General features: G+C 35.2%; 1 protein-coding gene across 3 annotated transcripts in view; it reads left to right on the top strand.

Annotated features, from left to right (window-relative positions):
• Sycp2 (synaptonemal complex protein 2) overlaps positions 1 to 16,399 on the top strand; it is a 56,397-nt gene that overhangs the window by 31,492 nt on the left and 8,506 nt on the right. For all 3 annotated transcript variants that reach the window (XM_076571325.1, XM_076571324.1, XM_076571323.1), the window contains 10 exons: positions 2,694 to 2,821; positions 3,587 to 3,623; positions 4,911 to 4,975; positions 5,063 to 5,120; positions 6,359 to 6,414; positions 6,833 to 6,890; positions 9,522 to 9,678; positions 12,238 to 12,275; positions 13,169 to 13,345; positions 15,122 to 15,320. In XM_076571325.1, the coding sequence (XP_076427440.1) occupies positions 2,694 to 2,821; positions 3,587 to 3,623; positions 4,911 to 4,975; positions 5,063 to 5,120; positions 6,359 to 6,414; positions 6,833 to 6,890; positions 9,522 to 9,678; positions 12,238 to 12,275; positions 13,169 to 13,345; positions 15,122 to 15,320 (973 nt within the window). The remainder of the gene's footprint in view (positions 1 to 2,693; positions 2,822 to 3,586; positions 3,624 to 4,910; positions 4,976 to 5,062; positions 5,121 to 6,358; positions 6,415 to 6,832; positions 6,891 to 9,521; positions 9,679 to 12,237; positions 12,276 to 13,168; positions 13,346 to 15,121; positions 15,321 to 16,399) is intronic.

Below are 16,399 nucleotides of genomic sequence, written 5' to 3'. Positions count from 1 at the left end.
TATTTTAAACTGTGAAGAGCAAAGGTCTACTTGCTATATGCTTGTTCAGTGTATTCTAGTATTAATGATACCACATTGTATCATTGTATATAGGGAGGACATGACTGACTTCTCTAAAATATGGTTGAGGGGAAGGTTTTTATTTTTGATATAAGAGAGAATACAGCCAGAGGCATCTGGAAATGTCCAGAGCAGAAAGAGAAAGTGGTAGAACAAACATGGCTTTAAAAGAAGAGAAGACTAAAGAGAGCAGAGAGGCAAAAGAGGAGAGCCAAGAGAGTGCATGGCCTAAAGGTCAGTGTTTTAGGGTAAGGGATGGGGTGAGAATAGCTAAGAACAACCACAAGTACTGAGTGAGCTTGGAGGCTAGCATGGGCTTTGATATGCTAATAGGCACCACAGTTAGCCAGTTTCTTTTGGACCTGACATAGTGAAAAGACTGTCTAATTCTCCACTGAACTGTTTTTTGTTCTTTTGTTCACTCTATTTGTGTGTTGAGGGGAATCTAATTCTAGGTTCTTGATTCTGTGGTATTGATATTTTGCCTGTGTTGGCATTCCAGTTCTGTCTTGATTGCAACTTTTAGAGTCTGGAAATAAAGCAATGTGAAAATAAAGCAATCTCAGTTCTTCCTGTTGCCTATTGGCTATCATTAGCTTTTGAGGTAGAGTTTATTTCTAACACAAAATAGGTTACCGGGATTGCATTAAAACCATAAAGTTAAGTCTCAACTTTGACAATGCTCTATAACATGTATGTGGAATATCTTTTGGATTTCCTTTGATTTATTTTATCAGAGTTGTGTAGTTTTTCTCTTGTGTAGATGTATACAATCATTTCATTTTTAAGGTTGCTAGTGAAAATTGCTGGTTCATGTGAAAGTGATTGACTTTTGTTTTAATTTTGCATCTTGCAACCTTACTGTTGTTTGTTAATTTTTATGATTTTTATTATATATTTTTAGGAGTTTTGTAAATATTATTTATGAAGTTTTAATTCTTTCTTTGCTTATTATTGAGTTACCTAGGCTTCCAGTATGATTTTTAAAAACAAGTGATGAAAGGCAAAATACTTCACATCTTATTAAAGAAGGATCTAGTTTCTCACCCTTAAGTGTGATGATAGTTTTTTTTTTATATAATTTTGAAGTTTTAAAAAAATATGTTAAATGTTTTGCCTGCATGTATGTATGTGACCATATACATGCACTGTCCTTGGAGATCAGAAAAAGGTTGTAATCCTTAGAACTAGAATTATAGATGGTTGTGAGCTGCCATGTGCATGCATGGAACTGAACCCAGGCCCTCAGAAAGAGCAGCTAGTGCTCTTAACTACAGAGTCATCTCTCAGCTTCCATAATTATTTTAAATAGATGTTAGCTTTTCTGTCACTATGATCTGAATACCTGAAGAAAAGACTTGTAAAGGCTTATTTTGCTTCATAGTTTAAAAGACTCAGTCTGTGGCCTTTTGGCAGACAGCACATGGTGGTACAAAGATACTCACCTCATAGTGGCCAAGAAGTAGAGAGAAAGGAAGGCAGGAGGAGGAAGGGGGCTGAGGACAAGTTATACCCATCAAAGGTTGATCCCTAGGTGATTTACTTTTTCCATCAAGGCATCCCCTACCCCTAACCCATTCAACTGTGAATGTATCAATAAAGTAATCCATTGTAACACAGTGGTGATCCAGTGACCTCTCTCAGTAGTGTCACTAGCTGGGGCTAACCTTTCCACACATGAGCCTTCCTTCCAGGAAGATGTTTTATATGCACACTAGAGTGTGTGTATTTTATCTAGGGGTGGAAATTCCTTTATATTAGTTTGCTGAGGTTTTTTTTTTTTTTTTAAATCATCATCTTGTAAGATGCTTCATGTGCATCTGTTGGTCTGTTGATAGGACTTTTCCCTCAGACTGTCTGAGGTGAGAGATGGTAGGCACTGGATTTTAAAAGTTGACATGGCCTTGCATACCAGGAGTAAGTACTGCTTGTTTCTGGCATTCAAGTCTTTTCTCACATTATTCGATTTGATGAGCTATCTGGCTAGTTTTCCTGTTTTGTAATGTTTTTGGTTCGTGCCTTCTAGGATATATTAGGGAGAATTTGATATAATTTCTTTCTTAAATTAACTCACTAGTAAACCCACCTGAATCTGGTGCCTTTTGTTTAGTAAAGTTAGTCATTGATTGGATCCATAAATATAGGTGTTTTCAAATATCCCATTTCTCCTTGCCTGAGTTTAAAAAAAAAATGTATCATTCAAGGAATTAGCTCGTTTGTTACCAGAGTTATAGACATGAGCTTATATATTTTCCTCAATTATTGTCCTAATGTGCTTGTGATTAAAAGTGATGGCCTCTTCATTATTGGTGTTCGCAATTTATATCTTTTTTGTTTTATTCCTTAGTTTGCTGGAAGGTTGCCAGTTTTACTGATCTTTTCAAATAACTGTCTTTTTCCCCTGAAGTATTTTATTTTCATATATAATAACTTTAAAAAATATGTACCAAGCACTCAGCATAGCTCTCTGTGTATGGAATGGCTTTGACTGCTGTCTAAAGCCCAGACTTTAAATATGACCTCTCATTTTTTTTGTAGGTCTCTGGAAAAACAGATTTCCTAAACTTTCTTTCAGCCTTTATTTTCCCTTGAAAGTTAACTAGTAGTTTTAAATTAACTTATAATTGTTTCAGAGAGAAAAGTCAAAAGGGAAAGGATTTACTGATGCAGCAGAATCCTTGATAAGCCAAATTAATAAGAGGTACAACCCAAATGATAGCATGAAGTCTACAAGAAAATTAAAGGAGTCTCTGAATAGCAGGTATATTCATAAATTGAGACATGAGGATTTTTGACAGAAACAACTAAATTGGCTTGCACAGTATGAAAAAGGTTTTATGGAGACATTTGAATAACATAACTTTCTAGTAGAAAATAATTACTAATAATTGTTAGCAATGGTCACATTTAAGTTATATGACATAGAGCATTTCAGTACCTTATTATGTCATAAAGTGTCATATTATGAAGTGTCAAAAGTATGAAACAGTACAGTGTGACATTCAGAGAGAAATCTGTAAGATATAAACATCTTAGGATTTTTATTTATAGAACCTAGTTATAACTAAAGCTAAGTGTGCAAAAAATGCATTGCTTAATGAAGTACAGGGTGTGAGTGAACTGAAATAACTGTATTAACTAATAATTCTTGTTTGCAATATTTTTAAAAGCTGATTCTTGTTATAAATATCCATTTATAGGCTGTGAGACTATTCATTCACATTTAAATTCACTCTGGCCCTATTCAGTAAGAAAAAAATTACTTTGCTGCATAACTATACCTTTTACAGTGTTTAATTCTTCCTCCTATATTATTGATATAACTTAGATTTTAACTGTGATAGTTATAATTTACTGTGAGATTGTAAAACTATCAGACTGACTAGAGATTTTGTTTTAGGTTTGGGTTGGTGCCCATTTTTTTTTGTATCATTAATGTAGTGATCAGTATATATGATAGTATTTATGAAAAAATATTTTGCCAATATTAAGTGCTCCTTAAACATTGTCACTGTCTTTGTTATAGTGGATTTTCAAAGAAATCTGACCTACAGTTCAGTAAGGTATGTGCTGCTTAACTTCACCAAACTCTACATAATCCGACTCAATATTTCATTATAAACACTGAAATACTAGTAAAAAAATGGTATTGGATTTTAAGGTTATAGAGTACCACTAAATGGATTATAACACTGACAAATGTAGTCACAAGTTACTTAAATAGTTCCTGAACTCTCTTTTTTTCAAAGAAAATGTTCTTTTTAAGCTAGCCCACGTGGTTCATTCCTGTAATTCCAGTTACTTAAGAAGCTAAGGCCTGAGGATTGCAAGTTTAGGGCCTGCCTAGGTAACTTTTAGTGAGATCTTGTCTCAGAAGATGACGACTAAGGATGTCACCTGAGTGGTGTCTAGCACTTGTGTACCATCCCTGAGGCACTAGGTACATCCCCTAAACCATGAAAATTGTTTCAAATGTGGGTCCAGTACTTTCACCTTTGGGTCTATGATTTAGTTTGCATTCAGTCTATCACAATCTCTTTTCTGTGGGTTTTGTTTTTCTAGTTGATCTCATCTGTTCTGACAAATCCTAAAATCTTGGTTTTGTTAAAATATTTACTTTCATCTAGGCTTAAAATACAGACTCTTTGATATATCATTTATAATTTGTGATTTTTGTTGTTTATATGTTTACTTAATTTGTCAAATTTTAATGGTCTGATGTCTGCTTCTTAGCTTTTATGCTAGTCTTTTGTAATTTTCTATGCCTTATAGCATGTTTGTGACATTCCCTTCATTACATTTAAATACTAGCTTGTTTAGTGTCCAAAATACATATGTTCTGCTCTTGTTCAGAAACCTGCTTTGGTCTCTGCTAAGTGGCAATATAGAAACATAGAATGGCTTGCTAATTTCTTTAACACACACACACACACACACACACACACACACAAAATCAACAATAACAAACGTTTTTGCAAGACAGTGGTTTTTTTTTTTTTTGGTTTTTCGAGACAGGGTTTCTCTGTGTAGTTTTGCGCCTTTCCTGGAGCTCACTTGGTAGCCCAGGCTGGCCTCGAACTCACAGCGATCCGCCTGGCTCTGCCTCCCGAGTGCTGGGATTAAAGGCGTGCGCCACCACCGCCCGGCTAAGACAGTGGTTTTATTGAGAAATTTTTATTCAATTGACTCATTTTCACTGAAAAAAATGTTACAAGTACTAGTTTTATATTAGTGAAAGCACAACTAGAAAATAAATGTCACAAATTAATTGCACTTGTGACTTGTCTGATGGAGCTAGTAATCTCATATCTAAATGTTTTTATGTAAACCTTTTTTGTATTTTGAAAAAGGTTCAGAAAAAAAGTTACAGAAAACTGAAGACAACTTTTGTTAATGTTACCTCCGAATGTCCACTGTAAGTAAGTTTTCCTACGTGTTTGTCATTTAAAGAGACTGAATTTCCTTATGCAGTGGTGCTAACATTAGTCTTTGTTTTCCACAGGAATGATGTCTATAACTTCAGCTTGAATGGCACTGATGAACCTGTTATAAAACTTGGAGTAAGCTAGAGATCACTGATTTTGTTCTTCTGTAGTCACCTTGCAGCCATACCCAGTTATGAATATATATTTGAGATGCATCTTGAGATAGATATACTTTACAATGTTTAAAAATATTAAATGGTTTATTTGGGTAGCAAGCATAGGTATATCTAGGTAGTTTTTCCCCCCCACCCCTGATTTTTAAAAAATATAAAACAAATGAGTAACTGGGGCTTTGCACTGCTTTAGACTTGCTCTTTAAAGAAAATTGTGATCTGTTTGAATGTATTAATAAGAAATTTCAAGTCACTAAAAATGTGGTGTTCCAGTAAGAAGAAACCAAAGTGCTTCCCCTTGTTGTTTAAGACTAAACCTCAATTTGAATTATTTGTTTTCCCTGTGTCTTCCATCCTCCTCTGTCTGTTGGATGAGTCTGAATCCTTACCTGCCTGAAGGTTGTCTTGTGAATCTGCCCCTGTCTTTGTCTCTCTGTGTGTCTGTGTCCCTAACAAAAAGCTTTTGTCTGGTTTATTGAACAGCACAGAAAACTTCACATGGGGAAGGAATGAGGGATACTTTACAGAAATCCGTAAGAGAGTTTGACAAGGGATTTGGTCATTGGATTCGACTGATCCCCAAAACATTTTTATCAAGAACATTATGTTCAGTGTTTGTGGTGGATATTCATTTTATGAGATTACTTTCAACCTGTATTTTTGCTGTTTTCAGCAAGTGATTATTAGAGTATTCATGCATTGTTCTGGGTTGGAGCATGGAAGAGGACATAATTTAAGACTACAGCTATTCATTAGTTAGATTGGAGAGTTGGTTACATGGGAAATCTAAGACAAGTAAGGTTGGTTATTATATTCTTCTCTTAAAGTCCGGCAAAACAAACAGGTTGAGTAGACTATGGGCTAACAGTCTTAAATGACATCAATGTGTATTAACTCTAGCAGTGAGGTCCAGCAAAAATTCTAGTTTCTTAGACTGTAAGAGATTTTTACCATAATGCATTGTCACAGAAAAACGCTGGTCCTCACTGTGATAAATACATTCTAATTTGTTTTATTATCAGTCTACTTTTACTATATTTGGTTTAGCTTTAAACAGTACTATGGAAAGCTGATTTCAATTAGCAATTCTTATTCTCTGAATTGAGAGAAAATAGATTTTAATATGTTCTTTTTTTCTTTTCATTTCCCTTATTTTTGACGTAGTTTTTTCTTTTTTTCTTCTGTTTATTTTCCATATAGATCCAAGAATTTCAAGCTACAACTACAGAAGCCAGTATGGATAATTCAATCAAATTGTAGGTTTTTTTTTAAACTATACTTCAATAGGTCACATTAACATTTACTTTCTTTTAGATAAAAATCTCCCCTAATCTGAGTTTTTGACATATGAAAGGAATGGATTAAAATCCTACTGTCATGATTACTCTAGCTGTGGTTGCTACTTCAACACTTATTTCTAAATTCAATGTGTAAAAATTGGTAATTTGAATATTATGACTTTGATCATAGAGTTGAACAATTAGTTCTTTATTCAAACTCATTTTTTAAAAAACTGAGGTCAGAAAGGATAATCTGGCCATAAATACACAGCTAGTGATGTAGTGAGTGAAAGAGTTAAATCTGAAAACTTAGAAGTAATTTCCCAGTGAGCTCTGTCTGAAGAAAACAGATGTGATACATGTTTAAAATTAATGCATATTTTTGTTTCTCCAGGGTAGGTGTAAGGAATCATGATGAGCATGACCCTTCTTTCAAAACAAAAAACAAAAGAGTAAGTTATAGCATGTGATGCCAATATCAACTAGTATTTCTTGGGCTAGAGAAGAAGCTAAACTCAGTGATTAAGAGTGCATGGTATTCTTCAGAGGACCTGAGGTTGGTTTCACGCACTCACATTGGGCAGCTCACAAGCCTTTTGTAACTCCAGTTCAATGGGATCTGACATCCTTTTCTGGCCTCTGCAGATACCTGCACACATGTGCCTTAACATACACATAGAAACACACACATCACATAAATAAAAATACATCTTTAAGAGAATATTTCTTTTAATAACATTTTAATGCTGGAGACTATTGAACTAGAAAATATGTGCTGGTGTTTAAAAATAACATTTAGAGGGTGAAGGGATGGCTCAGAGGTTGAGAAGCATAATGGCTATTCTTCCAGAGGACCCAAGTTCCATTCCCAGTACCTATATAGGAGGCTTACAATCATCTCTAATTTTAGTTCCACTTACATGTGTTCAGGAAAAATAGTTCACATTCAGATTTGAGATTTTGTTACTGTGTTTGGCTCATAAATTGTATATTTCATCTGAATCAGGTAAGTACAACTTTATATGTATGTACATGGAGTAATGAAGAAAGCTTTGCCCTTCAATCCAAGGAACATGGCTAATTCTAAAGATAGCCATATGACAACTTTAAAACAGAAATATAAGTAGCTCTGTCAAATTGTCATGGGCTAAGGATCTTTATTGTATATTATTTCAGGGGATACAAAATAAAAACTAAAACTGAAATAGAAGGCAAATATAGAGAAAAAAACAAAGCCTAGCTGTGCAGTACTGCTGTTAGAATTAGGGCTTGCTGTGAAGTCAGACAACCTAAAATTGGTGTGCACTGTTACCCTGGTCCATCTGTTTAACTTTACTATTCCACTAGCAAAGAAGTTGTTATTAATACTTTTGAGAAACAATTTGAAGTTTTCATGGACATAAAACCATGATGTGAGTGTTGATAACAACTAACTCTTCAGATGGTTTTGATTCTGGTATTGGAAGGACTAATGGAGGTAATTGATGGTCATACACATGAGCAGAAATGATTCTGAAACAATAGAGTTTAATAGTATAGTAGCATTCAGGTTATCATAACAGTTATTCCATTCAGAAAAAAGCTCAAGGAATCCATGGGAAAACAACATACCCAATAAACTGGAGGAAATAAAGTAAAGGAGAGTGTGAATTTGAGGCTATAAGGGTTTTCCACCTTCAAACTATGAAAATGAGTGAGGAACAAATCAGAATTTACCGTTAGCTGTAGATGTCTGAGAATATCTTCTAAATCATGAATCCAGAGCACAGAAGATGCTGGCCATTAAAGTAACACTGAAAGGTTTAAGGAGTTTGGATTCTTGGTAACAGGAAACCTCTAGTCATGGCCTGTTAAGATTGTGCTAGTCCAAGTGTTATTAAAGAATTCATCTCCAAACCCCTCTGTTCTATCTACACAACCTATATAGTAGAAAAGCCAAGCTAAAGAAAATAAAGTCAGGCTTCTTTTTCTTCTAAGTCTGCATGTGGTATTGACAGCTTTCTGCTTTCAAAATCAACTGCCAAGAATATGGAGCCCATTGACAAATACAGTGAAAGAATGTAATCATTCAAATTTGTTGTCTTTGATTGTTAATCTAACTAAACTGGTGTGAATGCAGTTGATAAGGGTGGGTGTGGAAGCACTAAAAAGAGACAGACTAGAAGAAGGACCTGAAGGTGGAAGCCATGCTGGCTCAAAGAAAGGTGACTCATGTAATTTGCATGACAACAAGAAAGATACTAAGAGAAACAGATAAAATGAAATTATTAAGAGAGCATCAATACCTTGATGATTTTCCAAAAATCAGTCTCCAACCTTCCCACAAACTGATGTTTATAGTTCACTTAATACAGAACACAGACTATTAAGGATATGGTGGACCTATAGTGAGATCTGTGCTCCCTTAGCTGAGGATGAAATGAGAGAATTCCAAGTAAGTGAACAGTTACAAAAAGTGGTCTAAACTATTTTGGAAATGGCCTAATCTGTGCCTTCAAGTTTAGGATCTGGGAAACAGCATTTTGAAAACCATGATTGAGAAGGATGACACTGAGAGTTTTAGAAATTTTCATATGATAATGTTTGTCATGCAGTTTAGTATGCGTGTAAAGCGAAAAAAACAGTCATGAATGTAACTAAATATATATTGCACTAGAAAGTGACTTAGAGCAAGACTTCCAGATGAAGAAAACCAAGACTGCTGTAGTGGGCTATGCTGAGCGTTCTCTTTGTATAAATGAATGTTGTGGAAATGAGGACTTTGATTAATCCAGCATTGACTTTGTTCATATGTCATTTTTCTGACTAATCAAGGACAATATAAGAAATAAAATTCCATTTATTGACAAATCATTGAATGCTTTTAAAAATGATACCTAAGGATGTACCACGGTGATAGAACTTTTGCCTGACATATAAAAGCCCTGAGTTTGAACCCTTACCAGTGCTGAAGGAACAAAAAACAACAACAACAACAAAATGGCAAAACTCCACCAGCATTTAGTTTATTATTTGGAGCATTTAGGCATTTACCTTACTGTTTATGACATGTACTGAGGCATGTTTGTGGATTTTTTCTCTAGATGATAACAAGTCATGAGAAGGCCGTTTTCAGTGACACTGAAACAGAGTGTGGTGACAGCAAGACCGACATTAGCTGGCTCAGAGAACCAAAATCCAAAAGACTGATGGATTATAGTAGAAATAAAAACAAAAGAAAATACAAAAGTGGAAAATCAAGTAAGAAATTACTTTTTAGAGAATATTACAAATAATTATATTTAGTTGATAAAATACTCTTGATCTCCATAATAACTTGATAATCGTAGTTTTCTTCCATATTCTTCCTTTGTTTATTCTTTTCATCATTTATACTTTTATTATTTATAGGCCCTTATAAGTAGAACAAAACAGCATACTAGTTGTTTCACTGTTTTGCTAATATGGTTATATTTGTGTGGGTGGGTGAGGGAGCGACAGAGACAGAAGGTGAGTAGGTGGAAAGGCACAGGAAGAACTTGCCAAAGGTCGGTGGTAGCTGTCCTTAAGGTGGTAGCTCTCTACCTTATTTTTTGAAACAGAGTTTCTCAGCTTGAAGCTTGGCAATTCAGCCAGGCTAACTGACTGACCAGTCATCAAGATCAGTGTTCCTTCTGTGTTTGGTTTGCCTGTGCTGTGATTGTAATTGTATACTACCTTGCCTGGCTTTTACATTGGTTGATGGCGATCCAAACTCAGGTCTTTGTGCTTGAGTAAAAAGTACTTTACAAAGCCGGGCGGTGGTGGCGCACGCCTTTAATCCCAGCACTAGGGAGGCAGAGCCAGGTGGATCTCTGTGAGTTCGAGGCCAGCCTGGGCTACCAAGTGAGTTCCAGGAAAGGCGCAAAAGCTACACAGAGAAACCCTGTCTCGAAAAACCAAAAAAAAAAAAAAAAAAAAAAAAAAAAAGTACTTTACAAACTGAAATATCTCCCAAACATCTTAAATTTTCATTTTGATAAGACTCTAGGTACACACAAATGTGACTTAACATAATTCTTGGTTCATGACATATTGTCATTGCTCATTTTATTCATGGATCATTATTACTCAGTTATTTAGATAACAGTTATTATAAATAAACTATTATACATTCATGAACAACATTCTTAAACAAAGTCAAGGACTGGACCCTGACACATCTATTTACTGATATTTATGCTCTGTCCGTATGTTTCTGTATCTTCATTTCTCTGCCTTATCTAACACATACACTTTTTAGGAATTTATTTAGTTGCAAAAATAAGTATATAGAAATGGAATAGTGTCTTCTAGTAGAGGTTACCTTGAGTCATTCATGAAATGTTTTCTAGAGTGTGGCTGTTTGGTTCTCTTTTTGATAATAAATTTTTAAATATACTTAAGAATTTTGCATACAGGTTTTGACAAAGATAATTACTGATTTGTGGCTGAGCCTCAGTGTCAAGGCTTAGTAGCAGACTTGATCCCACTTTTAAAGGAAGACAAAAAAAACTTCTGGGCTTATTAATTAAACTTTTCTTTATTTCAAGGTAATCAGCTTTTATTTCAAAATAAAAATGGCCACTCATGATATGTGAGAGAGGAAAGGTTGGCTTAGAAAGAATTTAAAATAGATGTGAATTTAGGTGTGTGTTTAGAAATATTGGGTGAATGTTTCAAAAAAGTAAGATTCCAACCAGATGCATGAAGAAGCAGAATTATATATAAGACAAGTATGAAACAGTATAGTATAGTCAGGCAATACAGAATATATTTATCACAAAATAATGAAAGATAAGGCTAGATCTAGTCCAAGTTTGGACTTTGAAGCACTGTGTTTAGAAGAAGCTAAGGCGAAATGGATGATACAAACACTTTCTTAGAGGCTACTGTGAAAGATGTGTATTTTAAACATGAAGATTAGGAATCTCTGTGTGGTGATAGGGGTTTAAAGTACTACAAACCAAAATACAAAATTAAACTTCTGTGACAATTATTTTGTTGAAATGGTTAGATGGTAAGTTAATATGCATTAGAGGACTCTTCTTGTAAATACATGTGGCTTCACTAGCTTTACCTGTTTTTAACTCCCAAAGAAATGTAAAAAGATGGCAAACATTGTGCTTGAAAAGCAAGAAGCAAACAGGACTAAAGCTATTATCAGTAATGTGACTAAGGTCCCAGAAAAGCGATATTGTACAAAGTAAAGCAAATCATAGGCTGTCACACAGGACATTCTATGTTATGAAGCTCGGTGTCTGAATAGAAACACATACCTGAAGTAATTTTTTTTAAAGCAAGTGAATGAGAACAGATTTTATTGAAGTGATTAACGTAAGGATTTAGAGGACAATAAAAGAGAACATGTAGATTCAGCATTACTCGGGCTCTTAAAATTGAAGGTAGATTCATGGATGTTAATATACTTTAAAAGTTCGATAATATAAAAGTGGGAGGGAGGCAATTCACACCATAAACACTGAATAAGAAGTTACCAATTCCAACAATTAAGTTTTTGAAAGATTTATAATGTATTTCCCATCACAATGTAGTATAGTCTGTCTGCTACAAAATATAGGGAGAAGGAATGCCCCCGAAGTAGCCTGGCAGTTCTGAAGACCACATACTCCAGAAAAGCTGAGATTAAGGGTCCCTGTGTCTTCAAGTCACATATAGAAGTGGCTTATTAGATGTTTAAAAGTGTTGAGGGTAAGGGGCTTCTTATTTTATGATTTTAAATGTATATTATGAATATTTTATCAGTTGAAATTTTTAATCTTTTTTTCCTGAATTTTGCAGGGTCTTCCATGGAAAAGGAGAAGCCAAGATCCATAATGGTAATCAAGAGATAAAATACCCTTTAACATATATATATATATATATATATATATATATATATATATATATATATATGTGTGTGTGTGTGTGTGTGTGTGTGTGTGTATACCAATAACATCATGCCTTCATTTTCTTACCAGTTTCCATAGCTGATCCTTGATCCTGCCTTTGCATTATTTTCTCATGAATTCTATTTTTAATCAGTGTCTTCATTGTGTGTGTGTGTGTGTGTGTGTGTGTTATGCATGTGTTCTGTGTGTATGCACCTGTGTGTAGATGTACTATATGTGCCAGTATATGCAGAGGCTAAAAGTTAACATTAGGATGTCCTTTTTGATCACTTCTCCACCTCTTACTGAGCCTAGAGCTCACCATTTGGTTAAAATGGCTGGTCAGTGAGCTCATAAAATCTGCCTGTCTATGTCCTAGCTGGCTAGTGACTACCAGGGAGTTCCCCATTTGCCTCTCCAGTACTGAGATTATAAGAAACTGACCACGGTGCCTGGCTTTTTTATATGGGTTCTGAGGGTTTGAACTCAGGTCTCTGTGTTTATGCAGCAAGTACTTTATTGACATGTGTGCTCTTCTCTCTCTCTCTCTCTCTCTCTCTCTCTCTCTCTCTCTCTCTCTCTCTCTTTCTCATGTGTTTGTGTTTAAATTTGTAGAATATCTGTCCTCTTAGAGATTGTGATAGGAAGAATAAAATGACAGGATGAATAAGATGACAAGAATGGTAACATAAAATATACTTAAGTTTTTCCAATGAAGAATCATTTCATTCCTACATATATTTTATATATAATTCTCAGTGTGCCATTTTTATAGCAAATAGCTTATATTTCTGATACCTCTTTTGCTGATATTATAAAATTCAGGAAACTTTCTTCTAAAGGTACCCAATAAAAACATTACCAAAAAGGATGATGAAATAGTTGCAGATGGGAGAACCAGACTTCCACGAAGAGCAACAAAAACAAAAAAAAATTATAAAGATCTCTCAACTTCAGAATCAGAATCAGAGAGTGAAAAAGAATTTTCATATTTATTTAAAGATAAACTGCCAAAAAAGGTAAATAAATACAATTAAAATTGATAATATCTAAATTTAGTTTTCTTAAACTACTAAATATTTTTTATGTATGCATATAGTACTTATAGCATGCCCATTGCTAATTTAAGTACTTTACAGATTTATCTTAAAATCTGATATGTAGATGGTTAATTACTGTGAATTCTATCATCCTAATCTCAAGTGAGAATCTGAGGCTCAAGAAAGAGAAATTCATGTAACTAGGAAGTGGTACAGATAGAATTTGAGCCTAGAGAGTCTGGTGCTGAAGATAGGTCTTTGACTAGTACACTATGTTGAATTGTTTGGTTTGGTTTTGGCTTCTGGTTTTTTGGAGACAAGATTTCTCTGTGTAACAGCCTTGGCTCTCCTGGAAATCAGGACTCTAGACCAGACTGACCTTGAACTCACATATCCACCAGCCTCTGCTGTGCTGTGATTATGGGATTAAAGGCAGTGTATGCCCCCACCACCTGGCGCACTTTGTTGATCTTAACCCATTAACCACCATTTCCTCTTGTTTGTGTTCCTATTATCTCTTGTCTGGAACACTTTAAAGACATTGTAACATTATTGTATAAACTGAGGATTTCAGAACCAGATGTATAAACTAATGACATGTCTGCTCCAAAGTATGGTTAAATGGAAGGTTTTTTACCGTAGCTATGAGGGGAGAGTATAGCCAGAGGCATCTGGAAGAGTCCATAGCAGGGAGAGACTGTTAAGCTGAACATGGCCAGCAGACTGGACTTGCCCATGAGAGGAGGTAGGGGGCCAGAGATGAAGACAGTGTGAGGGCAAAGGAGACAGAGAGAGAGGACTAAGAGAAGAAGTGGGGGGGAAGAGCGACAGAGAGAGATGAGAGAGGGGGAAGAGGAGAGGAGAGAGAATATAGCTGAAATAGTAGGGTTATAAGAGGAATGAAAAGCTGGGGGAGCTGGAGAAGATTCTGAGCTGAATGGGATGAGAAGAGCCAGAATGCCGGCATGAACTCTGAAATGTATCATTGAGGGAGCCTGGAGGCCAGCATGTACTTTGAAGTCTGCTAGTAGGTACCATGGATAGCCATTTGCCTCTCTGCCCCAAGTGATAAAGAAACTGGCTCCTTTGGTAGAGGTGAACCAGCTTTCTGCGCAATGCTGGCTTTTTCTAACCTCCAGAATTTGGAGAAGTGAAATTCCTTTGGACCAGACAACAGTCACCATATTTTCTCTTTATTTCTTGCTTTAATGTTACCATGCCCACCATCAGATAGATCTTTCTAAGCCATTCATCTATCTATCCTTAAAAATAAAAAACAAAACAATGACAAAAAATCCTGAGAATTAACTTTTCTGATACTCAGAGAATGAAAATGCCTTTCAAATTCTTCCCCAGTGTATACCCAGAACTGTAGCAAATTCTCTATTACTTGTTACTCTGAGCAAAGACCTGAGTACCTTTGATCTGATCCACAGTCTTATTCATGTATGTGCCCCCTTCACCATCTTGATACACAGACTTCTTAGTGTCTCAGGCACCATGGAATCTAGGAATTCTGTTTTCTCTGAACTGGATACAGTCATCAGCTTTGAACCTGCACAACATTCTATTAGCAGACACTTATTGTCTGTGTAGTCAATATATTTTCCTAGTGTAGTAGAACATATTTTTGCTAATAATATCTAAGCTCTAGTTATGACCTTATATAGTAAGCCAGTAAATGTTGTAGTGTAACTTAAAAGCCCAGTTGTCTAAATGTATCTGAGCATAATTTGAAGTTACTGGTGCATTTAGGAGGAGAATATCCATTCCAGAGCCCAAACCAAGAAACTGCCAAAGAAACAACAGAATGTCTTGACTACAGAAACACCAAAAGGACAGCCATCAGAAAAACAGAAAATTTCATCTGAGCTAAGAGATGGGAGAGAAGACAGTCTTTGCCTATCTTCTGTATCTGTGTCTGGGAGCCCATCATCTGTGGAAGTGATGAGATGTCAGTGTTACTTCATTTCCCTTGCATTTTACTGGAATAGTTAACAATTTTCCTTTGTAACTCTATGAAAATATTTAATGATTAGTTTTGTGAAATTTGAGATAGGTAGTTTAAAGTTAATTTTAAATCAGCTAATGCTAATATTTTTTGCCAACTTGAGTACATACTTGAATCCCTAGATTTTCATGTTAAGACGTTAAAGATCAAGTGATTCAATGTGGAAATATTTAATACTCGTAAGCTATAAATGTGAAAATGTAGCATCAAAATTCTAATATACCTTAAGCTCCAATATTTAACAACATAGCTGTATTGGATCCTTTATACAATTCTTTGACAAAAGTCTAGGAATATGATTCTGTGAACTCACAGTAGATTATCTTCAGAAACAATTGCTTTTGCTTTTATTTAAAAATAGTTGGTAATGAAAATACATATTCTTTAGAGTGTTGACTTATGTGTGTTTTTCATTTACAAAAACCAAGTTCCTGTGAGGCTATTTTAAAACAGTTCCAAATGTGAATCATTTCAGTTAAAGTCAAGACTTATAATGTATCTGTTTCCCCTAAAGCACTGCAAAATCCTTTTATTTTCACAATGCTCAAAACCATTGTCACATTAGATTAGCTAAGACAAATGCATATACCTTGATTTGAGCTGAAAAAAAGAATTGATTTACATTAAAATTTACATCCTCATTTGTTATTTTGGTGCTTGTGTGCATATGAATATGGAATGTTGTTCCTGAGGAGACATCTCCCCCCTGAAACTTGTTAAGTAAGTGGGTCTCCTCACTACCTGGACTCACCAAACAGAATGGCCTGGCTAGCTGGCCCACTGAGCTCCAGAGATCCAACTCCCAAGCTCTAGCATTACAGGCATGTTTCACCATGCCTGGTTTTTTATCTGGGTTCAGGAGATTAACTCAGGTCCTTGTGGTTATGCAGCAAGCACTTTCTGACTGAGCTGTCTCTCCAGCCTTACTGTCCTGGTTTTTCAGTGAGCAACTTAGACTAACTGACTTTGTAAAACTTTAACAATAGTTACTATAATGTTAAAATATTTAAGATAACACTTAA

The sequence above is a fragment of the Peromyscus maniculatus genome, chromosome 4 (genome assembly GCF_049852395.1).
Source record: "Peromyscus maniculatus bairdii isolate BWxNUB_F1_BW_parent chromosome 4, HU_Pman_BW_mat_3.1, whole genome shotgun sequence".
In the NCBI taxonomy this organism is placed as follows: domain Eukaryota; kingdom Metazoa; phylum Chordata; class Mammalia; order Rodentia; family Cricetidae; genus Peromyscus; species Peromyscus maniculatus.
The sequence above is the reverse complement of the archived record's forward strand: the minus strand, read 5'-3'. Positions and strand labels throughout refer to the sequence as shown.